Below are 26,459 nucleotides of genomic sequence, written 5' to 3'. Positions count from 1 at the left end.
GCTCCTCAGCATAGTGTGGGGGCCCTTCATGCTGTGGACTTTGCCTACATCTGTCTTCGTGCAAATTCCACCTTACCTTGATCTTCTCCATATTGAAATTCTTGTGGTTTCCCAGATTTCTTGTGTTTGTTTAAACCTCATTTCTTTTGAGAACACTGTGTTTCTGGCAATGAAAATGTCCACATCTAGTCTGTGTGGAAATCCCTATTCGTTCCTCTAGACTTAGCTCAAGAGGCCACATCATTGTTACCACTTTCTTGATATAGCCTTCTTCTCCCCTTTTTCTTTAATCCATTTACCACTAAAACTCTTATTGATTATTGTAATTATTTTTCTCTCCATGTCCCTTAATTGTCTATTAACTCCTTGACAGCAGTCAAAAAATAATTATGGAATTAATGTATGATCCAGGCTTCATTTTACTTTAAGAATTTGAGACTAAAATATAATCATATGCTATTCATATTTTTTGAAGTTATTTTGTTTTAAGTGCAAGTTGGCTTTAATCCTAGCATTTTAGTTTTATTTCTTGATGTTATACTACATTGTAGTCAAGAATACAATTTATATCACACCTGAACCAAACCAAATTCATTGCTGAATTTTGATATGAACTAAAATAGCAAAGGTATGATTAAAAATTAAAAGCAAGATTTTCTATGAATAATCTCTCCACAAATAAGTGAGAGTTGATTATATAAATGAACCTGCTCACTAGTTGTAGAAACACTTTTATTCCTGGAGAAGCTGTAACTTGTGTAAAAGCAAATTGTTTTGTTTTGCAATCATTCATTTTCTACTCTATCATTTATTTTTTAAATATGATAACCTAAATATCTAAAATAAAGTCACAGAAATAGAGACAGTATTTCACCATTCTCTATGTAACAATTTCACCTTATGTTATCTCTAGAAAATAGGGTGAAGTTCTGGTAAATGTTGCTGTACTGCTCTTATTAGTAACTTTAATAACATTTGGAATAAGTGTGGAAGAGACTATTAAGAAGTATCAAGATCCGTGTGACATGACATTAAGAACATGAAATCATAGGAACCAATAAGAAGTGACAACATTTAAAAATATATGTACATTGACTCAGCCAATTTGTATAAATTGACCCTTCAAAGACACTTCACTCAGTGTCACTGAATCCATGTTTCTCTTTCTGACACATAACATTTGACACTGTGGTGAGGTACTGCTTCTCAAAGAGCAGCAAGAATGAATGTTTACTCACCTTATTTTACTGCGGGACTTCAGAAGAGGCATTTGACAAAATTCAACATACATTCAGTGATTAAAAACTCTCAGGAATAGGAAGGAACTTAATAATAAAGGGCAACTACGAGAAACCTACTGCTCACTAGGGTAATGGTGAAAGCCAGAATCCCTCTCCTCAAGACTGGGAACAAAGTGAGGCTGTGCATTCTATCACTGCTACCTAGCATTGTACTGCACATCCTCGTGTGCATTAAGGCAGGAAAAAGAAATAAAATCCATTTGTAGGAAGGAAGTAATAAAACTGTATATGCAGATAACAGAGTTGGATACACAGAAAATCCTAAGCAAGCTGCAAAAATGAAACCTAATTAGTGATTTTGGCAAGGTTGCAGAATACAAGATTAGTATTACAAAACTAAATTCCGCCTCTAATTCTGAGAAACAAAAAATTGGAAAGTAAAATTTTAAAAGTACAATTTACCACAGCATTCAAAACCATGAAACAGTGGTCATCCATTTACAATGCTTGGTGTCAGTCTATTTATCTCTTGTAAAAATAAAATACAGTGTGTGTGTGTGTGTGTGGAAAAAAAAAAAAAAACATGAAATACTTGAGATGAATTTAGCAAATACTTGCAAAAACTGTACACAAACAAGTATCAAGATAAATTGAAGAAAACCTAAATAAATGGAGAGACATTTTATGTTCTTTGATCAGAACGTTCATTATTTTCAAGATGATAACCAACCAGCAATTAGCCAAGAGATTTAATGTGTTATCAATCATAATATTGGCAAACTTTTTTGGTAGAACTTGTAAAAATTTATATGGAAATTTGAAGGAATTATAATAGCTGAAAAAAATCTTGAAAAAGAGAGCAGTATTGGAGAAATAACACTACTGGTTTTCAAGGCTTACCAGATAGCTGAAGAAATCATGATGGTATGATATTGGCATTAAACCATACAAATAAATCAGTGATCAGGATAGAGGGTCCAGAAATTGACTCATCCATAAAGATCAACTCATTCTCAACAAAAGTACCAAGGTAATTCCATGGGTATATTATTTTCAATAAATGATGTTGGAACAATTGTATATCCATATGGACAAAAGTAAATTGTATCCCTTACAATAGGTACAAAAATGAACTATAAATGGTTCACAGGTATCAGTATAAAAGCTAAAGCTATAAAATTTCTAAATGACACTGTAGAATAAAATCTTCATAATCTTGAGGTGGTAAAATATTTCTTAGAGAGGACATAAAATGCCCTACACAGAAAATTAAAAATATATATAAAATGATTTGGCAAAAATTAAAACTTGTTCAAGAATGCTTATAGAGGTGTTATAAAAATAGCAAAAAAACAGCTCCAAAACCTCAAAACATTCTAGGTGTGTTTCAGTCAAGGACCAATAATCTGTGGCATATTCATACAGTAGAACATTACTCAGCCATATACAAATGACTACTAATACAATCAACAATTTATGAGCTAAAGAATCTGGAGTCAACGTGAGATAAGAGATTACACTGAATAATATTCAGTTTCTAAAATGTCCTGCTTATTTGCACAAATAAAAAGAACGACCCTGTATCTGTGATACTTAAAAAAAAAAAAAAAAGTACTTACTGTATTACTCCACTTATATTAAATTCAAGAACATGTATAGTTAATCTATAGTGACTGAAAGTTGCTCAGTGATTGCCCATAGCCTAGGGTTAGAGACTGATTATAAAGGGAGAAGAGAAAACATTTTGCAATGATGGAGATATCCTGAATTTTTGTTTGCTGTTTATACAAGTGTGTGTCCATTTGACAAAACTCATTGAATTATACACTTAAAATGGGTTTGTTTTAATGTATGTATATTCCCATCCTTGCGGTTTTCTGCTACCCACACTTTGTATATCATCCCTCTGTAAGCAAATTCTCCTGTTTTGCAATGCCATCTGCTTCCTGTTCAGACCCTAACTGAATCTGATATACCTTATGTACCTCTAGACATTCAAGTATCGTCTATCATACAAGGCTAGGCCAATTTACTCATTACGTGTTTGTGAAAGAATGGGGATTCCTGAAAAGAAGTGTCTTTGTTGTCAAAAAATACCTAGTGCACAGGGGTCACCTGAGGAGTATTCACTGCATAACTCTCTCTAGCAGGGTACTGTGCCTTCCAAGCACCATCACTAATCTAACATCCCAAGAGCTTCAAGAATAGGATACACATTATCACAGATAAAATCCTGTAACTTGTTCAAATGAAATGGCTGTCTCTTTCTAAGAAAAATAAGCCATTTTAGGGGGGAAAAAAGGCAATTAAAAACTCTTACCAATGTTTTTAATCTTAAAAAAGTCTCACAGTACCACATATAATGATAATAACATTTGTTTGAAATGCACTAGACTATCTAGATCATTTCCTTTTCTATATTTATACTCCCTCCATACTATCTATATTTTAGGAGCTCGTGTTTTTTTGCCAAATGTGTAAGTTGAAATTGATAGTCACCTGTGCAGCTATGAGCTTAATGATTGTTTTTCTCATTTTTTTCTCCTCTTAGCACCATATAGTTTTATTTCTGAGAATCCTATCATTAGACAAACTCTCTATTCCATTAACATGTATGCTTCTCAAATATAAATGCCTCTCAAGTGGAAATCTATTTAGTCACTATCAGACATGAATATCATAACAGAGACAAGCTTTTCTTACTTCCTTCTAAACAGACAGGTGAGAGCAAGGTCTTATCTGAAATAAACAGGAACTCATTTTGATAGCATTCTATTTTTTAAGAAGTATTTATGGAGCTCCTACTATACAATACGCTCCGTGCTAGGTGTAGAGGTATAGTGATTGACAAAAAAAGATATCCTCCTTGCTGATGTGAAGCACACCACCTTGTGGGAGAGGAGAGAGACATCAAACACATCATCACAAAGATACAGATTCACAAACTATGAAATGCTCCCTGAAGGAAAAGCACTGGCCATTATGGGAGAGAACAGGGGTACCTAGTAAAAACTCTAGGGCCAGGGAAATCATCTTGGAAGAAGGGTCCCATACACAGAGATCTAAGGTATGGACAGGAGTCAGTGAGGAGAAGTGAAAAGTGCACAAAGAGCACTCCTGGCAACGTGAATAGCAAGTTTAAAGCCCTCAGGCTGGAAAGTGGACTTGTCATATTTGAGGAAACAAAACAGGCCATAATGGTGAGCAGTAGGGTGAAGTAAGGAAGGTGGGGCATGAGATGAGTCTGGGGAGGCAGCCTAGGTCTCTTTCAGGTCGTGTTAAATGTATTGAGTTTTAATTCTAAGTGCAATGGGATGCCATTATTTACAGAGAATGCCCCTGGAAACACCGGAAGTCAAATGAATAACTATTGGAATTGAAAAGAGAGCTTAGTAAGATGGGCAGTAATGTGCAAAATGCTATAAAAAAAAATCCATAGTTTTTCTACATAGAGAAAATCCCATACTTAGGAAGAGGCTGGGTTCTGAAAAGTTGTTCATAATTCCATTAGTGTGTAAAATCAAAATGACCAAGAGAAATTAAGCTTAGCTGTCAGATGCATTTCAACCAATAGGCTTCTGAATTAGTCCACCAGATACAGTTGGTCCTTGAACAAGAGGGGAGTTAATCTGCCTACAATTTATGATTGGCCCTCCACATCCAGGGTTCCTTCACATCTGTGGATTCAACCAACTACAGTCCCTATAGTACTGCAGTATTTACTAAAAAAATATCTGTGTATAAGTGGGCCCGAACAGATCAAACTTGTGTCGTTCAAGGATCAACTGTTTATCTTACCCAGATAAACATTCTCTCAGGTCAGGCTGTTTTAAAAGGACAATTTTTATCTATATGGAAAAAAAAAGTAAGCAAATGCCTACACTCTTTGATGGTCTCTGTCAGGTTCTACCTCTTTAATAGATAGGTTACCTGGAAAAGTTTCCTTGCCGTTTGTTTGATGTTGTTCCTATCTAGGTGGGCCTTCAGCCTATCCAACCTGTTTCAGCAGCAGGACTCATCAGGCTTACCCTTCTTCTGAATTAACATTAGGTTAAAAAGTGACCTGAAGGCTAACGATGTTGCACATTTTTCCATATGCGTATTGGCTATTCCTATATGTTCTTTTGTTAAGTGTTTGTTGAAATCTTTTGCTCATTTTTATTGGGGTAAATTACTATTATTGAGTTGTAGGATTTCTTTCTATCACCTGCATGCCAGTCCTTTGTCAGATGTGTGTTGTGTTAATATTTCCTCCTTACACATGGCTTATCTATTCATTTTCTTAATGGTGTCATTTCTTGAGCAGAATTTCACTGAAGTCTAATGTACTATTGTTTTGTGTGCGTGGTGTGAGTTCGAGGTTGAGGTTCCATTTTCCCCCCCTATGGATATTTGATTATTCCAGCACCATTTGTTGAAAAGACTTTCTTTTCCTATTGAACTGCTTTGTCACCTTTGTCAAAAATCAGACAAGCATATTTACATGGGTGTATTTCTGGACCCTATGCATTCCATTGATATATTTTCATTTTTATGCCAGTTCCCACTGTTTGATTCTTATAGTTTTATATTATATCTTGAAGTCAAGTACCATATATCCTCAAACTTGTTCTTTAAGATTGCTTTGAGGGGCTTCCCTGGTGGCACAGTGGTTGAGAGTCTGCCTGCCAATGCAGGGGACACGGGTTCGAGCCCTGGTCTGGGAAGATCCCACATGCCGCGGAGCAACTGGGCCCGTGAGCCACAACTACTGAGCCTGCGCATCTGGAGCCTGTGCTCCGCAACAAGAGAGGCCGCGATAGTGAGAGGCCCGCGCACCGCGATGAAGAGTGGCCCCCACTTGCCGCAACTAGAGAAAGCCCTCGCACAGAAACGAAGACCCAACACAGCCAAAAATAAATAAATAAATAAATAAAAATAAAAAAAAAATATTGCTTTGAATATCAACTACTTTACATTTACCTGTACATTTTAAAATCAGTTTGTCAATTTCTATTTCAAAAAAAAAAAAAGACTCCTGAGATTATGACTGGGTTTGAATCAGAATCAGATTGGAGAAAACTGACATTTTTACATTTTGCATTTTCCAATCCAGGAACATGGCATATTAATTTATTAAACTTCTCTCAACCATGTTTGAATTTTTTTAGCCGCAAATTTGGCACATGATTTAAATTTTATTCCTGTATCTGTTATTTGTTTTGATGCAATTTGATGACATTTTAAAATTTTCACGTTTTAGTAGTTTGCCTATAGCATAGAAAAATAAAATTGACTATGGTTATATTAATCCTTAATCTCTACTGCCTTGATTATTTCACTATTAGTTCCAGTAATCATTTTGTAGACTCCTTAGGCTTTTCTACATAATCATTCCCTCTACAAATACAGACAGTTTTAGTTCTTCATTTCCAATCTTTAACCCACTTTTTTCTTGCATAATTTCCTATACTTAATTTGAAAAGCTGAGGAATTAGCCCTAAAACTGATAGAAAATGGAAAGTCTAGAAATAATCAAAGTGATTTGGGTACAAGTACATATGATTCGGCATAAATACTTAAATTTCAAATATCTGGAAAAATAAGGTGTTCTTCAATAAATGTTATAATTAGATAAATAGTTGGGAAAAAAATTATTTTGATCTCATACCATACATTCAAATAAATTAATATAGACTAAGGATACAAATGTTTGCTTAAGAAGACTGGAAGAAAATCACATTAATCTTGGTATGGGGAATAGTTTTATAATTATTATCTGGAGACGGTAACCAGGAGAATGTTAATAAACAAAATTAAAATTTCTTCAAAATGACACTATACATACTATTTAAAATACTATAAGCTGGAAAATATTATGATATACAGCCAAAAATACTCTTAATACATGAATAATTCCTACAAACCTTAATTGAAAAGATAGTTTACCCCAAAAGATAAATGGGAAGAAAACAGCAGAACAATCACAAAATAAAAAGTGCAAATGGCAAGAAACAAGAAAATGTTTGACTTCACTGGTAATAAAAAAATTTTTAAATAAGATGTGTTTTTGACCTTTCAGATTGACAAGGGAGAAAATTATAGTATAAATAATATATAACAGTACAGGAAGTAAGGAAATAATAAAATCCTCATTGAGGGCAATTTAGTAATCCAGTAATTATAGTTCCAGTAACTTATCTTAGTGAAATAATTTTGAAAGCACATTATTTATAATAATGAGAAAGAAATAACCTAAATATTTAATGATAAAGTTCACTTAAATTATGTATCATTATATTTGAATTATATGTGATATTATGTAAAAGATGATAAACCTTTATTGGATGAGAAAATGTCTACAATACCTAAGTTCTGAAATAAGACAGGACTGGGATTAGGATACAGTTCTGCCATTTACTCATTGTGTGCCTTGGATTTAATGTCTACCCCTCAATTTCCCCATCTGTAAAATGACAATAATGGGAATTACCTAATATAGTTGTGAGAATTAAATGAGACATTTAATTAAAAATAGCAGTACTCGGCACATAGTTAGTGCTTATTACAGTTTTTTACGCACAGCCTTCCAGAAATATTATAAATATATGCATATAATTATGTATTGTTGCTAACACGTTTAAGCGAACATTCCATTTTTGTTTTATATATAGAAGGGGGAGGAGAGTGAGAGGAGGGAGGGAGAAAATGAATTTCTAGAAGAATACACAATAAATTGTAAACAATGGCTAATCCCGGGAAGTGGGAAAGGAGATACTGAGAAAGAAGGGATGTGGATTTGGACTTTTTATTGATTTCACTTTTGGAGCTCATGGAAATTTTGAAATGAGTATGGATTATTTAAAAATACACACACAAACACACACACAATATTAACTCTATCTCTGGATTGCAGGATCTTGAAAGTAATTTTGATGTATTCTTTTCTGTATTTTCCATTTTTAAATAAATTATTTTAACAACATTCTGTAATGTACAAAAACATAAAGGTAAACAAATTGGTACCTCATTAGTTAAAATACCAACTTATAAAATATCATGATGAAACCATTCTAAACTAGAGCTACCTGAATTTTTGGCTGCTTGAAAATCATAGAGATCTCATTGTTTTTAGTCCTTCAGTGCCAGCTGGATTGGTTGCTAAGAAAAATCAAATCCAAGTAGTGTACAATTCAGAGCACTTAACACTGTACTTCAAATTCAACAACGCACATACATAATATAATCGTTAGTGAAAGCAGCCCCTCAAGAGGGTGATGGTTCTGGAAACCCTGTTCAATTGAACAAAGGCTGTTTCTACTTTTAAAACCTGTTCTTATTTAGGAGATGTTAGCTCCATGTTTCCTTCCTTTTCAGTTTTAACACTGTCCACCTGACATTTTAAGGAAGCAAATAACTTTATGAATAAGAACTTCCAAAATAAATGGGTATTATAATTTACACTGGAGAACATAATACTCCAGCTAGGAAAAGAAATTCTTTTTCTATGCTAGCTAATGAACTAGGTAATAATTGATTTTTCAGGTTGCAAGTAACTTCCCTCTCCAAGTTTATTACTCAACACATGATTACAAAAGAGATTGTAACCTGTTAAAGAAAAGGATACATTAAAACAATATCTAGCACGGCACTGAGCACCTAGCCTATATTGGATAAATAATTTCTGTTAGATTGATGACAGAAGCAATCTCAATTCTCAAGTAGCCATAGTAGTAAATGTGCACAAGAGGCTCTGGTTATAAAATAAAGAAACCTGTGTAAGATAGAAGACAAGAGACTGAAAAGAAGGGCGGTAGATGTTCCAGAAGATGCAAAGTGCACTGGTGGTAAAGTTTAAGAATGATTTAGACCCATTAAAAAAAAAAAAAAATAGAGGGATAGGGTACTAGTTTCCTATATGCTGCTATAACAAAGTATCGCAAATTTAGTGGCTTAAAAATAACAAAAATGTCTTATTTTATAGTTCTGGTCAGAAATCCTAAAATCAAGGGATCAGCAGGGCTGTGATCCTACTGTTTGCTTTTGGAGAGAATCAATTACCTTGCCTTTTCCAGCTTCTAGAGGCTGAAGCTGCCTTAGCTTGTGGCCCCTTCCTTATATCACTCTGACCTCTGCTTCCCTTCTTTACATCACATCTCATCTTTTGACTCTAATGCTTCTGTCTCCCTTAAAAGGACCCTTATAATTACATTGGTTCCACCCAGATAATTCAGGATAATCTCCTCATTTCAAGATCCTAAATTCAGTCACATCTACAAAGTTCCTTTTGCCAAGTAAGTCAATATATTCACAGGTTTCAGGGTTTAGAATGTATACATTTTTGTGGGGCCATTATTCTGTCTACCTTGGAGAGGGACAGAGAAAGAAAGAGAAGAAAATCCCAAAATATGGCATAACTTTATCTAGATGTCTCATCTCTTACCTGTTCAGGTAACATAGGTTGAAAAGTTAAAATTAAACACAGTGACTTGAATTGTTCAATGTCTGTTTTCTCTAGATATCCCCTTCATGCTTAATCTAGTTGAATTTGAATAAGGGATCATTTAGGAAACTATTTTAAATTCAGAGTAGTTTAAGAACACAGCTCTGTAAGGGACTAGAGAGCTAATGAATTAAGTGGAAGCTAAAAAGCACATTAACTAGAATGTAACTAGTTTGCATTAGATGCAGGAAGGAGGTGGGAGATGATTTCTGAGTCTAGAGACCCCAGGAGACCTTTTGCACTAATATCCAGGAACTGTCTATGTTCTGGAACTGGCCTAAATATCCTTGCCAGGAGATCTTCTGGCATGAGGCCACAGTAGTTCAAATGTCTCTCTCTTACTACAAAGACTGGCCCAGGCAGTCTCTCTGAATGTCTTTTGGTTTGTCCATTCATGATTTCATAAAGGCACAAGCCAAGGGAATTTGGTCTTAGATTCTGCAATCATAGGGGATGAGCCCTGGAGGGAACCAAACAGGAAAATGGACAAGTCTCTACCTTTCTAATGAAATTACCAAGAATTGTATTTGAACCTCATGTCTGGCCTCACCTTAACCCTTTGAGTTATAGATTGATATCGGGTATATGGAAAAAATCTTAAACATCAATTTGTCATACACACACACAGATTTACACACAGATTTACAAATAACAACAATATGACTCTACAATATGTAATTTCTTAATAGCTAGAGAACATAGAACAGAGAATTTTGGATAAACAACATAAAATTTATGCTTCAGCAAAACCACAAATCCCTCTACGGCAGAGACATGGAAGTGTGTGAAAACAAACTTCTAATGATAATTGACAAAAGGCCTACTGTATCCTATAAAAAATAAAACATAAAAATACCAAAAAACAGGAAAACTACTCAACCTATAAAAGTATTATGTTTATTCCCATTGTAAGAGAAATTGTGACAGTATTATTAATTCTATTTCATTGAAACATTTAATAAATATTTAAACTTAGGCCAGCTGCAGTCTCCCTGGATAAAATCATTAGCTTCAGGAAGTCTTACGCCACTGTCAAACTAGGCACATATGCCAGGCAGCAGGTCATGGCTTTATGACTAATGCTAGCCTAAGACCTCATTCTCTGTGCCCAAATTCACCAGCTTATTTGTTCTTATTATTCAATTTACAGAATGACCCTAAAATTAAATATAGATCCAAAGAGTTATTTATAATAACCCATCAAGTGTGGACCAGCAAAGCACTCAATTTTGGGGCTGTCGTGCTACCCACATTGGCTTTTCTTAGCACATTTTAAACTGACATATAGTAGTTCAATATGAATGTGATGTTACAAAGGGTATTCACTGATGTGAGCACTTAAGTTCTCATTAAAGTAATTTGATCTTTAAAATCTAAAGTATCAAGAAGCTATGAGAGATACAGATTTTAAAGCATATTTGAAATCATGGAACAATTATTAATGATCAGCATGTAACGACCATTTGTTTTTTATATGCTATATATTGTAAAACAGTGTAAAACAGTAGTGTAAAACAGTTACATATGCTGATTCATTTAATACTCATAGCACTGAAATGAGGTGGAAATTGCAATTATTCACTTATACAGATGAAGAAACTAATTTTAGAGAAATTAAGAAACCTGCTCATAGATGTACTGATAAATAGCTATTTAGCTAGAATTCCAGACATCAGAATCTTACACCAGAATTAAAGTGCATGAATTCCATTTCTAAATTTAAAAAGAGAATGAATGACTCTAGATCTTCATAAATTAGTCTCAGAACACATCAGTCAAGGATATCCTGGAGTGAACAACCACTTATCACAGTTTCTATGACACAAGCATATGCTGTAACATTCTGCTACTTGATACAAGGAAGAAAGTAGTATACACTGTCATGAGGATTTAACAACATTCTTCTTTCTTAGTCATTCTGCGTAGGTTTCTATACCCTATCTGTGCCATTTCCATTTAGCTATCAACTTCTGCAGAATTCAATCTCTAATCTCTACACCAATCCCAAACTTTCACCCATGATCTAGTCCCTCGTCCCTAGAAGACTACCCAACATTTATATTTGACTATCCACTTCATATTTCCCCCAGTTGAAGATGCTTAAAGTCATCATTTGTTCTGATAAAGTAGTCGTTATGCTTTTTGTCCATAATATTTCAAGTCTTCCAATTATCTGGTTTCCAGTATATATTATACACAACTTCCACTTCAATCTTCATACAAATTTTTTTTTTTAAATTGTTGTTCAAGTGTCCTCCCTGGCTTCTGATTGTCTAAAGCCGGTGCTTTCCTCAAGGACAGGCTATGCAGGTGATACAACATCCAAGAGAAGAGGAAGGTGCACATGGCACTTCCCCTGATTCTGGTGAGCCAACATATCTTTTGGGTATTTGGAGTTAGAAAATCAGTTTAGAAAACACAAAAAACCCGTGCTTCATAGTTGATGTTCAAGGTCCTTCCCAATCTGGTACCAGCTGATTTTCAAAATCCTTATGTCCCAATAATACCCCTCATGAACACCCTATTCATCTACCAAAATGGATCACTAATCCACATGTCCAAGTCACTGTTAAGTAGGGACTTAAATACTAAGAGATCATTCATGTATATTTTGGCCACAAGGCCACCTGGTTTTTCTTTCCTGTTTCCTATGGTCCCTTATAATTCACACGCCAGTCTTATCCCCTCAACTATCTTCTCAGCTTAACGCAACATGCACAAGGAGAGAGATGGCCTTATGTTTTGCACCCTCTAATCAAAAAAGATCCTTAGAATAAAGAGTGCTTTTGCTCTTGGTGTACTCTCAATAAATGTATTGACTTATCTCCAAAATTTTACAGTCCTCCTTCTGTCTTTCCTCTCAACTGAATCCATTGATATTTATATTATATCAGATTTTTACTGTGTTTATGCTGTCTGGTCCAATGGTCTCAATAGAATTTGGATACTAGAGAAACTTGGAAATTATTGTATCAGAATGTTTATTAGTTCTGTTGTAGCCTGCTCAGTAGTGAGTATGAGACAGCTAAAGTATAATAATAAGACACATTGCCATCAGGGAGATGTTTAATGGTGTGATGCAGGGAGTGTCCAGTTTCTAAGCAGTGGTCAGATCTGTTTTCAGCTCTGACTCCAAGAGGTTCACCCTTTCTGCCAGAGATAGTGAAATAAAAGCCTGCCCATGCCCCAGCTTGCAATAGCAGGAAAGAAGAAGCTTATCTCATTTGAGATGATAAGGCTAATATCTAGTGAATAAAAGCAGAGAACTAGACTGTAATACACACTAAAAGGGGGGAAGTTTGTCAGTATCTGCCACATCTTCAGTCAAACATCAAAGATTTTTAGAAAAGAGAGGTAGCCCTGCTGAGTTCTACTTACGGTAGCTTCCTCAAAGGGTCAAGAGAACAGATTTGTATGCTACCCGTTTCTCCTTTTCACTCTCAATTCAGATCAGAAATGGACTCTCCATTTTCTCTCGTAAGGCCCCTCTCTTCCCTGTTCCTTTGTCTTTGAGATATGACCCTTGTATTTTCGAGGGGCAAACAATCATGTCTAATGAAATATGCCGAGCAGGAAACTGAAGTAGGAAACTACTTCTCCAAGCTTGAATCCATGCATTTTTTCAGGCAGAAGCCCAGAGAAGTAGAGTTGCATAGAAAGAAGTATATTGCCTAATTTAATTCCCTTAACAAGAGTTTCTAGTGAGCTACACATGTGTTACAGGTATGCTGATCTTAGAGAAACCACCTTAGTGGCCATTTGGGGCAGCCAGAGTCCCTTGGCTCCTCTAGGATGGCCACTTCAACCCAATTTGCTCAGGGCTTTCCTGGGTTTACCTGTGTCCTGCAAAACTCTTTGGTCCCAGGAGACCCTATCTCTGGCCACCATGAGCAAAGCTTTTACTTTTCTGGTAATGTATCATAAAACTATTATATTTGTATGTGCTGGGTGAAAAAGCTGAGATGCATTAAATGATCCTGTGAGCTAACTGTTATGGTTATAAACCACATTTTTCAAATGAGGCATCATGACTTACAGATTAAATGACTTGCCCAAGCTCACCCCGCTAATCAATGGTGGAGTCAAGATTGAAAAAGAGGACTTCTAATTCCAACGCCTGTATATTCACTGATATACCACATTTGCCTTTTGCTCAGGGATGATGCGGGATATTCCCCTCCTCAGGTCCCATTGGCTGAATGAAAGAACTGAAAATATGATTAGCCCTTACTTAGTGTTCTGTCTCTAGTGTGTACCCTTTGTTTGTACTCAGCTGGGGAGGGCAGGGGGATTCAGCAGTTTTGCCTGGATCCCAAAAGAACAGCTCAAAAGACATTACATGAAAAAAAAAAAAAAAAAAAAAGAACAGCTCAAAGTCACATATACCCTTTTTTCTCCTTACAAGTTACTTATACAACTTTTTAAGGCTGGATAAGGATAGCTTAAAACACACACACACACACACACACACACACACACACACACAACTCTTTCCCCCTCCTATTCAGGTCTTAGTCTGAATTGCCATGTCAGGCTACTTTTGTTCCCTTTTGATTAGACATTTCACAGGAATCCCCCTGTCCTTCCCTGAATTCTGCTGCAAATCACTTTCATTACTGCTAAGCCAGCTTTACCACCAAATATGTCTAAGTCTGAACCCCAATTATGAGTACTGCTCACGTACTCTCTTCAAACTCTGTATAAATCAACGAAGGCAAATACATACCTTGGCAAGAGCTTTCACAGATCTCACCACATTGATCAAATGAGTCTCAACTCTGACCCAGACAGGATACTCTGTTGCATATAATCTGTGGTTTCATTCACTCCTGTGCTATAGCTTTGGTACTTTCTATACTTTTATTTTAAATGTAGAATTAATACACATTTATTATAGAAAAGTCAAAATTATATAGAAGATCTAGAGAAAAGCAAATATGTAAATAAACAACAAAAAATATTCCAAATCCCAAAACCCAGCAAAAGATAGCTACAGCAAATACTGTCAGCCCACTTCTTTTTTTTTTTTTTTAACTCCTTCTAAGCACTTACATTTCCAGTGAGACAAACTCATATACCAACTAACATATTTCATCACTTCTGACATTTCTGCTTTGTACCTATGTGAAGTTTATAAGGGACACTGTATTTCTCTCATGGTATACTTGGATTAATTTGCATTTCCAGAAGAAATTTTATGTCTCCATTTTTTTTTTTTTTTTTTACTTCCTATACTTGATACAAATAAATGCATCTTATTAAACTTGGGGATTCTTCTGAAACTTGAGATTTTGTAGTTGTCACCGTAGTTGTCACCTGGAACAATTATTTCAGGTATTGTTTCCTGAAGGAATCTTTATATGCAAAGATTATGAGGCAGATGGTGTCACCCTGTGTGAAAAGATTTATACTCAGATCATTCTGAGCAGCAATGGCTTCTACCAGTCTCTGCTTTGGCCTTTCCTCCCTGGAACCTTAGAGTCTAAGCATCAAGATAATGAGCAGGAGTTGCAGTGATGTTTTTCACGGTTGACAGAGTTACGTAAAAGTACTCCAGACAAAAGACGTGTCTGCTACGCCTGAGCACACTTGCCTCTGAAGACTAATGTGTATCTAAAAATTGTCTCTTGTACTTTTGGCAGATGAGTCTATTCTGTTAAAGAAAACCATACAATCTTGTGAATATAAATTCATAGCTTCTTCCCTTCATTGTCATCATCTAGTAGTTATTGTTCAACCATTATGTTCCCAGAACAACTGAGTCATTTTCACAAGATGCAGGAATTCAAAGTTATAGATATATTATTCAAAAGATTAATATATTTAATATCTATAGTTAGGTGTTCAAAGTTTCCACTTGCCTGTCCAAACCCATCTTCCACTTTTCTCCTGCATGCATTCTGACACATTATTGTCCAATACATTTTCTTGCCCATGATGCTATTTAAGTTTTTGTACTGCTTCCTGCTCTGACTTTTCTATATCCAATTATCAAAATCCTACACAAACGTCAAAGCCCAATTCAGTGCCATCTTCTCCATAAAGTCTTCCCTGATAACTCCGAATCAGAAATATCTTCCTTTTATAAATTTTCAGAGCACTTTATCCACTGGAAAGTAAGTCACACTTTACCTTGTATTGCAGCTAAGTGGTTAAATACCAAAAATGAGATTCTGGCATTTTCATAGTAATTCCTACTTTTTTATTATTCCAAGTACAGAGACTATCATATTGTAAGTAAAGGTAAATACATGGAATAACATTCTATTTTCTTCAAATTATAAGAAATATGTTATTTTTGAATAATATTTAATTATAGGTATACATAATTATGGTAGATCATTAAAAAAAAATGGCCTCAGTTCATTTCGCCCATAAAGAGTCAGGGTCTATTTCCACGTTCCTTGGATCTGAGCTGAATTTATTACTTTTTTTGGACAACAGAATGTAGCAAAAGAGCTGGTTGTCAGTTCCAGCCTTGGCTTAAAGTAGCCTTGCTGCTTCCACTAGTTTTCTTAGAATCCCATCACTGCCATATGAATAAGCTTGATCTGGCTGGCTGGACAATGAGTGACATAAAACCAACTGTCCTCTGTTGCCCAGATAATAGCCACATACCCACAGACATGTGACAACCAGGCCCTGTCCAGCGGATCATACATGCCTAAGTGAATGCAGACAACACTAGTAGATTCATTGTTTTAAGCTACTGAATTTTAGGGTGGTTTACTACACAGCAACATCTGTCTGATAGAGTGATTATATTAGGATAGGATGTAATATTAGGATAGGATGTAATAGAATCTTAAGTTTAGAAGAGGCTTTAAAGAATCAAACATCTGATATTTAAATTTCCTTTGCAGCATTTCTAACAAGTGATCACCCAAACTATTTAAATCTCTCTGGAAATGGAGAATTTAGTTTTTACAAAATCTCTTCCTGTTGGAAATTTCTTCTCATATTGAGAAGTCTGCCTACTCATAATTTCACCGGTAAGCCATGGTTTTCCCTCTGTGAAGCTCAGGACAATGTAATCCCTTTTTCCACACCTAATCCTTTAAATATCTGAAGACCTTGAGCACATTCTCACCACAACTTTCTCTTTTCCAGATTCAGTGTCCCTGGTTCATTGGTGGTTTTTCCTATGGTATGATTTGAGACCCCTTTTCAACCTGTTTGTTTGATCTGCAAGCCTTCTCTTTTGTCTACACCCTGTTCAGGTGTTGGTCCCTGAACTGAGCACACAGTCCTAGAAGCAGGGGAGCTCGACAAGTGCCGGGCTTTCTGTCCCGTTCCAACCCTGCACTTCCCTCCATGTGCTCTACGGGGGCTTTCCCTGCAGGCCCCCTGCATTAGCACCACAACCTTACTTAATGTGTCACTAGATTCAATGAACACTTGGAAATTTTTCATACATTGATGTTAAACTGTATTTGCTCTCTTCTATAGAGTCTGAGTTCAAAGCCCACATTTATCCCTAGTTGTGATAATTAGGGCTGTTGAGAAACATTCCAGGTCTTTCGTCCTTTCAGACACATGATAGGATTGCACCTCAACCCTCCCTTTAAAGTAGTTATTCTATGTGATTTGCTTTGTCCATTGTAATATGAACAGAAGGGAGGCATGCCACATCTAACTGGAAGTTTTAAGAGTTAAGAGTCCAGTGTGCCACATCCTAATTTCCCTACAGTGAAAACATGAAAGTGTGTGTTGAGACAAACCTTTGCCAGCCTGGTTCCCTGGGCAACTATCAAGTACATCCTCCTCACTTGTTTTATATGCATTGAAAACGTAGTGTGGGTGAGAAATAAACCTTTATTTGATTAATACACTAAAATGAGGTAGTATGGTGGGTTATTGCATAGTAACTTAGTTTATCCTGACTGATATACTATTGATACTTCATCTTGTTATATTCAGTTGTAGTATGCTAAAAATCTTTTACATATTAACTCCATTATCTAATAACACTAGTTATTTTGCCCAACCATGTTACCCTCAAATCCTACAATCAGATCTTTCATATTTCCATTTAGTTCAACTAAAAATAATCTGTCTAATACTCTGGGATCAGTCATTCAATCCATCACTAATTCACCTCAGTGATATTATGAAATATTATATATTTCTAGGGGTAATACAAACACCCTTAGCAAATACTTTCCTGGAATCTAGATAGAAATATATGTACAACATTTATTCGATATTCATATTTAGAAACCTTGTCAGACTAATACATAATGAAATATCAAGTTCAAAGTATAATATATAATTACAAAGAACTGAGGTAGACTCAAGCATCATCTATTTGCAAATTACATCAGTTTGGCATAATAGTAGAGCAGTCAAGCCCTGGAATATGGTAGACCTAGTTCAAACCTCAGCTCTAATAATCACTATTTCACCTTGACCATATTTAATACCTCTAAGCCTCAGTAACCTCATTTGAAAAATAAAATAATTGTAACATCTACCTCAAAAAGTTGTGATGAGGATTAAAGACGATAATGCATAAATAATGCGTAGATATGGGCCTGTTATACTGTAACACCAGAAAAAAATATTATTATAATAATTATGAATTTAAAACATCATCCCCATTTTTAAAATATCTAAAATGCTTCCTTATATTCCCCCTATAATATTTCATACTGTTTCTAAATGCTAAGAAAGACTAAAAACAAAGAACTACCTACTGGACATCAAGGTAGAATTGGTCATATCTGAGAATTATGGTTCGAACATCAAGCTGTTAAATATTTAAGAACACACCATGGATTAAGCAAACCTGTTACTTCAAATAAGGAGTAATTCCGAGGTATGGAGGCAAACTATTTTGTTAGCAGTGACGATTACTGTTTTTCTGCTCTACTCTATCGTCTGCCTATAAGAGGAAATCTCTGTTATCTGCCTTCATGGAATATGGTATTCATTTATTAAAAGATACTTAAAACCCCATTCAACATAGGCTTTACCGGGATATACAATGATCAAGCTCATTTTTTTTCCCCTAAGATAGTTCATGTATGTTCGATGTACTCAACAGCCATATCAATTAAGTTTTGGAAAGAATCCTCTGGTTTAGGAAGCAAGGTAGTCATAACTGCCATCTTACCTAGAGGCGTTATTTTCAATGTTTTTTGACCAATAGCTGGTAATTTTCTAACACTTCCTGTTGGGTGTGTTTTTGCCTGGCAGTCACCTAAAGATAAAAGGAAAAGCAGGCTGTTTCTGAGGAGCCAACGAGTGCTGTAGGCAACAATTCTGGAAGGCTCCAGGGCGAGGAACTGGCTAAAGGAAAGCTGTCAGCACTGGTGATGGCTGGTGGTGGCTGTGGTTTCCTTCCCTGGAATGAAGGCATTATGTGCATCCAGGGCTGATATGGATGAAGAGTCACACACATCTTCTCGATCAAAAATGTAAGCCTATCTTCCTCAAAAACAAGAGAGTGGCTTTTGTGTGATGAGTAAAATCCTGCAACCCAGGATGATCCTGAAGTTGCATATTCTTATGAACAATTTAATAACAGAAGTACAAATGTACTCTGGGTGAGGAATTCTCCATGGACTGCTTTCTTGGCACAGAAAATGGTCTCATTTAGAGTAGACATCAGGTCTCTTGTGGATGGCAGAATCTTTTCACTAGTATCATTACCAGAAGATTGGAGAGCCTTATACAGTATCCCTGGATTGACAGTGGCTCATAATCAAGTGTCCTTCTGCATTTATAGTCAGAAAAAAATGTTAAGCTACAAACTCAGGCAAGGTGTCAATCTCTAACTTTGTGAACTATAAGCTAGTAGTAATGAGGTAACAGCTCCATTTTCTTAATCCTTTGAATGAGTTCTGTGAATTCTTTGCCAATATCTATGTAGGAAAAAAATATGCCTGAAAGAAATGATTTATAATCCATTCCAAGAAAACTATGGCATCTATAAGCCCGGTTTAGACTGTAACACTAGACACTAACAGGGTCTAATAATGTGGTCCTGGTGTTTTGTAGGTTCATACATTGAAGGAGTCAGTCTAGTGGCTGGTCTTTGTGGCTAACGTAAAAATGTACTCTCTAATGACCAAGATTTTCTCAATAGAGGTATTGAGTGCTCTCTGAGTAAGTTACAAGAGTCTAATGAAGCATTTCAGCTCACCATGAACTAGGAAACTGATGGCTGGTGGTAGGCCAAAATTAGATAGGCAGGGTTTTTTGGTTTTGTTTTTGTTTTGGCCATGGGAAGCTAATGGCTTAGCAATCAGGATTTGATACATGGGTTTTAGAAAGTTGATGGCCTTATTGATGTCAGTTTTCCTAGTTAAGAGGCTCTCTGTCTAGGCCAAATCTTGGTGTATAGAATATAACATTTCTGCTTGGCAGGAGGACTGCAGGCGGAGTGCCAAGCACTAGCGGACCTGGTATAATCCAGACTCTGTAGTAGGGTTGGGACTGCCTCAGCCTCATATGAGATTCTTTTCTAGCTTATATAACTACCCACTGTCATGATTATGTCTGACATTAGCTATGAGATGCCAGGTTTCATTCTTTCTGTAATATATTAAGCAAGACAACTCCCTTTATTACTTTTATAAAGGACAAGGTAAAAAAGTTTGTTCAATTATTAATCACCAAAGTTCTCCTTTCTCAAGTAGTAAGAATGGATTTTATTACAGGAAATCTCTAATACAGTGTGAATTTATATCTAGAGTTTTCTAAAGTGGTAAGGTTTTCTGATAGGAGAATGAAAGGATAAAATTTATCTTAGCATAATTAGAGTAATATTTTTTATAAATTTTCTCAGTAGAATCTTCAAAAGTTTCTCCAAAATGGAGAAAAGGAGATTCACAATCCAAAGCAAAGTGGCCTCCTGGTCAGCTAGGGTTACATCTACTGTGAGAAAAATCCCCTGATGATTTTTTTTCCTGTAAGGGCTTAGTAACACTGAGTTTCAGGGGTGGGTTAAGCTGCTTTTAAAACTCAGAGTACTTCTCATGTGTGTCTGATCCTCAAACCACAATTATTTCAGGAAAAAATTTTTCTTAAAATGTGGTAGACCTGAATCTCTTAAAATGTAATTCTAACCAACTGATCAAAGAGACTGCCATTCTAAAACAAAATTAACTTATGAATGAGGTCCTAAATGGGCAAAACACTATCATAAACTTTATAGAAGGAAACCTAAGTAATAAAAGACCAACTCTATGCCTTTAAAGAGCTTAAAATCAAGTCATCAAGGATATGAATCTTGTTAAGGTTATGCAATTTAAGAAATTAATATGTGCCATAGGAATGACACAAACAAGAACACAGATAAGGTAGATAATATTTCTCTTTTGTACAAAGAGAGAAATAGAAATCAAGAAGTATATTCAAAGCCATGCACAAAAAGCCATACTTTACATTGCAGAAATGAGGAGTCATTAGACACATTTAAGTAGAAAAGGACTGTGCTTTAAGGAGATTAACCTTTAACAGTGTATAGATTGGACTTAACATGGAGGAATAAATTGATGCAGGAAGATCAGGTAGAAGATAAGCTTGCAACTGCCTAGGTAAAAGGTATTGAGGATTAAAACTAGACTGATGGCCATCTGAATAAGTTGAAAAAAGTACAGTAATGGTGATTGAATTGCTGTACAATTATGAATTGTGAAAGTAGATCCTGTTTGCATCTGATAACCCTTATAACAATTAACAGTCCTAATCCTAACTCACTTCTCTCTAAATCTATAGTGAACTCCTCTACCAAAGCCCCTGGCGAGAAAAGGAGTTCTTCCGTGAAAACACTAATCAGAAAGTCAAAGAAAAAGCTTCCATTTTTCTCCAAAGAGTGACCTGCTACTGTGAGTGAAGCAAACTTACACCGGGGCTGTCATTTTCTTGGTACTTGGCAAACCTGGTTCAGAGAATATAAGAATGTTTAATGTACAATGAACCATTGACCCAGGGAAAGGTTTATAGCTCTGGAAAGAGCCATGATCTAGGCTTCGGAGAATTTCTGGCCCTTTCCTTTAGAAGTAAGGAAATTACCTGAGGGGACAGGGAAAATTTTAATTTATGGGCTAGATAGGAACAAACAAAAAGTTTTCAGCTACCAGAGAAAAGACTGCTGCTATGAGAACAGATGGGTTAAGAGCCCCTTAAGAGTAAGAACAATCTTAGCTTCCATGTTAAGTGACTGATTTCATGCCCTGACAAAACATGGAGATCAAGACTAGCAGCGGTCCCATTTGTTTATTTTTGGTTTTATTTCCATTTCTCTAGGAGGTGGGTCAAAAAGGATCTTGCTGTGATTTACGTCATGGAGTGTTCTGCCTATCCGTCACACAGAGTGAAGTCAGAAAGAGAAAAACAAATACCGTATGCTAACACATATATATGGAATCTTAAAAAAAAAAAAAAAAAAAAAAAAAGGTTATGAAGAACCTAGGGGCAAGATGGGAATAAAGATAAAGATGCAGACCTACTAGAGAATGGACTTGAGGACACGGGGAGGGGGAAGGGTAAGCTGGGACGAAGTGAGAGAGTGGCATGGACATATATACACTACCAAATGTAAAACAGATAGCTAGTGGGAAGCAGCCGCAAAGCACAGGGAGATCAGCTCGGTGCTTTGTGACCACCTAGAGGGGTGGGATAGGGAGGGTGGGAGGGAGGGAGATACAAGAGGGAAGAGATATGGGAATATATGTATATGTATAACTGATTCACTTTGTTATAAAGCAGAAACTAACACACCATTGTAAAGCAATTATACTCTAATAAAGATGTTAAAAAAATAAAAATAAAAATGGGCAAAAAAAAAAAAAAAGACTAGCAGCAGGGAAGGTGGCGTGAAGACAGAATATGACATCCTAAAGTTTATAGAGACTATAAAAGCAATGTCAGAACTATGACAAATATCAAGAGTATATTAAACCTGCTGTATCCATATACTGTACCACCTAACTCATGTCAGGTGTAACAACTACAACAAAAACCATGATTTTAATCAAGGTAAACTTAAAAACAAAGGAATTGTTCAGAACTTTGGCTAATGATTGACTTATTCACATTCACAAAGTTATTTGTTCATGGCAATCATTGAACAACCTTGGACATCTCAGCACTTATTTCATGTATTTTTTTTTTCTTTTGCTATTTTACCTATTTGAAAGGGAGGTCAAAACAGAAGCTTTTCTTTTGCTATTTGTCAATCTCTGTGTCATCAAACTGACATTTAAAGACATCAAAATGTCAGAGGCTGGGTAGCCACGGGCATGTATCACTCAGATATTCCTCAGAGAAAATCTAGGAACAGTTGGATGTCAGCCCTCAGTAACCACACCTCCAGAATGAACTGCAGCATTCACTTGAGGCCAGACTCTGCCCAAGCTGCTGCCAGCGTTCAGTGAGTGAACGTGGTGAGGGTAAGGAGCTGCCCCTGTATGCTCAAGGTGGGACTCCTCTAACAGAGAGCCTCATCTCTAGCGCTCCCCATTGGTCCGACTGACACTTTATTGCAGTCTCATGGCAGTTTCATTGCAGTCAGTTTAAGGCTTTTCATACCTAGCCCTCCTTCTTTCTCCTCCCCCTTTCCCCAGGTATCAGACCTATATCATGGTCCAAGGCACTTCTTGCCTACTCCTGTTGTCTGTCTCTCCACTTTATCTGAGCTGTTTCTCCCCCAAAAGCCCTTGTACGTCTGTCATCTTGGTATGACTCTCAGCTTACGTATATGACAAAAGTTACCAAACTCTTATCAAAGCACTGAGATGTTAAACGTTAAATGTAATGATTTCACTGAAACAAGCATCCTTCCAGCCTTCTCTTTTTCTGTGCATCTTTTCTCTCTTCCTCTCAGTTCTTTTCCAAGAAGCTGTCTGAATTTTTATTGTAACAGATAGGAAAAATAAAGTTTGGCATGTATTTTCCAGCAACACTTACAGGACATGTACAGAGAATGAGCAGAGATCAGCAGCACTGTTAATTCCATTGTCTGGTTTCAGTGTGTATAGATTGTGCTTTTATTGACACTTGAGAAGTGAGAGGGAAGGATGGATGTGGTTTGGTTCTGAACTCATTAGGGATGCTGAAGGTAGAGAGGTGAAGGATATAGTAGCCTTGCCCTGAAGCAGCAATGACTCCCTATTTTCAAAGTCTTCTCCAGTGTCAGTTTCCCAGGACAACAGAAATTTTAATATTGAGGATTACAGCAATATTTTACTCTACTAAAATATATATATTTAAATATTGATAGGGAAAGTAAAATAAACAAATATTTCTGGAATAGGCTGTGACTGAAAGCTTGCATTTAAAGGTACTCTTCAGGTTCTTCAAGAGGAACTTGCCTTCAGATAACAGCAAATTCTCTTGAAGACTAAAAATTATCACCCCTTTCCCATACCATCATAATTCCAAAATCCCTTGCTAAGTCCTTGAAATAGGAAATTTCTGGAAAAATAATGTGGAAAGGATCTAAAGAATTGAAATGAAAAGATGACCTATTGTAGCTAGACATTTACACAGCATACACTTAACAAAAACATGGATGTAGATTAACTCTATTGTTCTGACAATGATAAAAGTCCATATTCAGACATGAGTTAAGAAAGCAAGTTGTTTTCAAGTGATGGATGCCACAGGAAGTTAGGAATTGAAAGAACTGTAAGCTCATAAACTCAGATAAGCCTCTAAGACTATGGCATACAAATTGTTTTAAAATTTAAATTGGAATTCAACTTATTTTCTAAAATAAACATTTTATTAGTTTTGTCACAGTATCATTTTTGTGTAAACTTAAAGACAGTATATGTGGGGTAGTGGGGAGAGAGTAATCCATTTATTACCTGAATTTTCTATAGATAATCCATAGTGAACTTTTGCCACAGTTCGTTTTTATAACATATTTAAATTATTGTGACATTACAAATGTGAATATAATTCTTCACATATTTAAAGGACACTGAAATGTTTGTATACATAAATAATATCTTAGTTACTTATTTGAAAAATCTCAGTAAAAATTATGTTATTATTCAGGACCCTTACATTTGAAGCTTAAAAATTTTCATATGTTTAATTTAAAGAAGATAGCATGTGGATGTTATTTAACAAAATTCATTTGAAGAGGATGAGAATATTATAAAACATAACCGTGAGACTATTTATTTGCCCCTCCAAAAAACCCTAAACCATATATCTAAATTTTGCTTCTATTTCTATTGTACACAAGTGTGTTCAAATTTCAACACTTATATAACAATTTAACTATCTATCCTGTGCATAAGCTTTGGTCCACACATTACACTTCGAAAATTGATTATATGTTTGTTCTAGTATCATTTACAATAATGACACAGAAATATTCTGGAAAATTCATTAATAGAAGAATGAACAAACATTACATAAATGTTTTGAAATATTTACATCACTTATGAATAATGAAGTGGAAAGTTTTCCAAGGTATGTTGTCAAATAGTAAAAAAGAAAAGGTAAGGAAAAAGAAACCCACAAGCTGCAGATGAAATATAGCATAGTAATTAAGATCACAGACTGTGGAACTAGACTAACTTTGAATACTGACTTTGCTACTTACTAGCTGTATGAAGAGAAAGGTTTGGTTTTGGTTGCTTTTCTTTCTTTCTTTATTTTTAACTACTTTATACATCAGTTTCCTCATGTGTAAAATGGAGGTCAAAACAGTACTTACCTCACAGGGCTACTGTAAGGAACAAATGAGTCATTATATATGAAACAACTATAATGATATCTGCTATTATGTCAGCACTAAATTAGTGCTTCTTTATTTACATATAGAATGGCCTAATTTATGTTCAACACACAGAGACAAACAAAACTACTATTCTATATGAACTTATAGAACATATATGTTTGCAAGCACACAGAAAAAGGCCTAACAACACACATGCCAAACTGATACCAATGTGTCATTAGGGGCATTAAAGGAGATCCTTTGCTGTTTGAGTATCTTACATAGAAAATATAATTAATACATTATTTTGTGATTACATCTTAAATACTTTATACACTCATTAAATGGAACTATAAAAAATAATGGTGAAGATTACATTCATTCACTTATTGACATAAAAAAAATGTTCATGCACATATCGTAAAGTGCAAGCAAGCAGATCAAAACACTATTAATTTTATTAACATGAACTCAGTAATGTAAAATTATACGGTTATGTTTTGTGTATGGAATGATCGTGTTAATGTTTATTCTGGCTAGGTGATTTCAACTTTGTTCTTTATATATAGATACATGTATATATAATTAAACATAAATATACACAAATCTATATATTACTTTTTTAAAAACACTATAAAAGCTATTTTACTGTGAAAAGAAAGCAACAGCAAGGCAAGCTAGTTATATCATCATGCAACATTCTGCACTCAAAATACATATGTTGAGACCACCACTGAGAACCACTGATGAATGGAATGAATTAGAAAGGTTATGAATGTACTTACCCACCAAACGCCTGTAGTGCAGAGAATTTGGAAGCATCCAAACCATTGCCACTTACTATTCGAGCCTTAAACGAAAATGGAGAAAAACAAAACAAAACAAAAGAAAGAGGTTTTTAGCATCCTATAGCTGTGTATACATGAATTTGGAACACGCATCAACTGCACTAGACATGTAACACCTAGTATGACAGATGCTAAGCAGGGTCAGCTTCAAGTCAAAGCTACTGTGTTTTTGTGAGTGGAGGTTTTGAAATTAGCTGTCAGCA

The 26,459-nt window shown here is 35.5% G+C and overlaps 1 protein-coding gene across 1 annotated transcript in view; it reads right to left on the bottom strand.

Annotated features, from left to right (window-relative positions):
- The window catches only part of UNC13C (unc-13 homolog C), a 632,162-nt gene that overhangs the window by 438,590 nt on the left and 167,113 nt on the right, over positions 1-26,459 (bottom strand). Inside the window, exon 4 of the mRNA XM_082388208.1 lies at positions 26,194-26,258. Within this exon, the coding sequence (XP_082244334.1) occupies positions 26,194-26,258 (65 nt within the window). The remainder of the gene's footprint in view (positions 1-26,193; positions 26,259-26,459) is intronic.

The sequence above is a fragment of the Balaenoptera borealis genome, assembly GCF_965194805.1.
Source record: "Balaenoptera borealis genome assembly, chromosome: 3".
Taxonomy (NCBI): Eukaryota; Metazoa; Chordata; class Mammalia; order Artiodactyla; family Balaenopteridae; genus Balaenoptera; species Balaenoptera borealis.
Note: the sequence above shows the minus strand (reverse complement) of the source record. Positions and strands in the feature narration are given on the sequence as shown.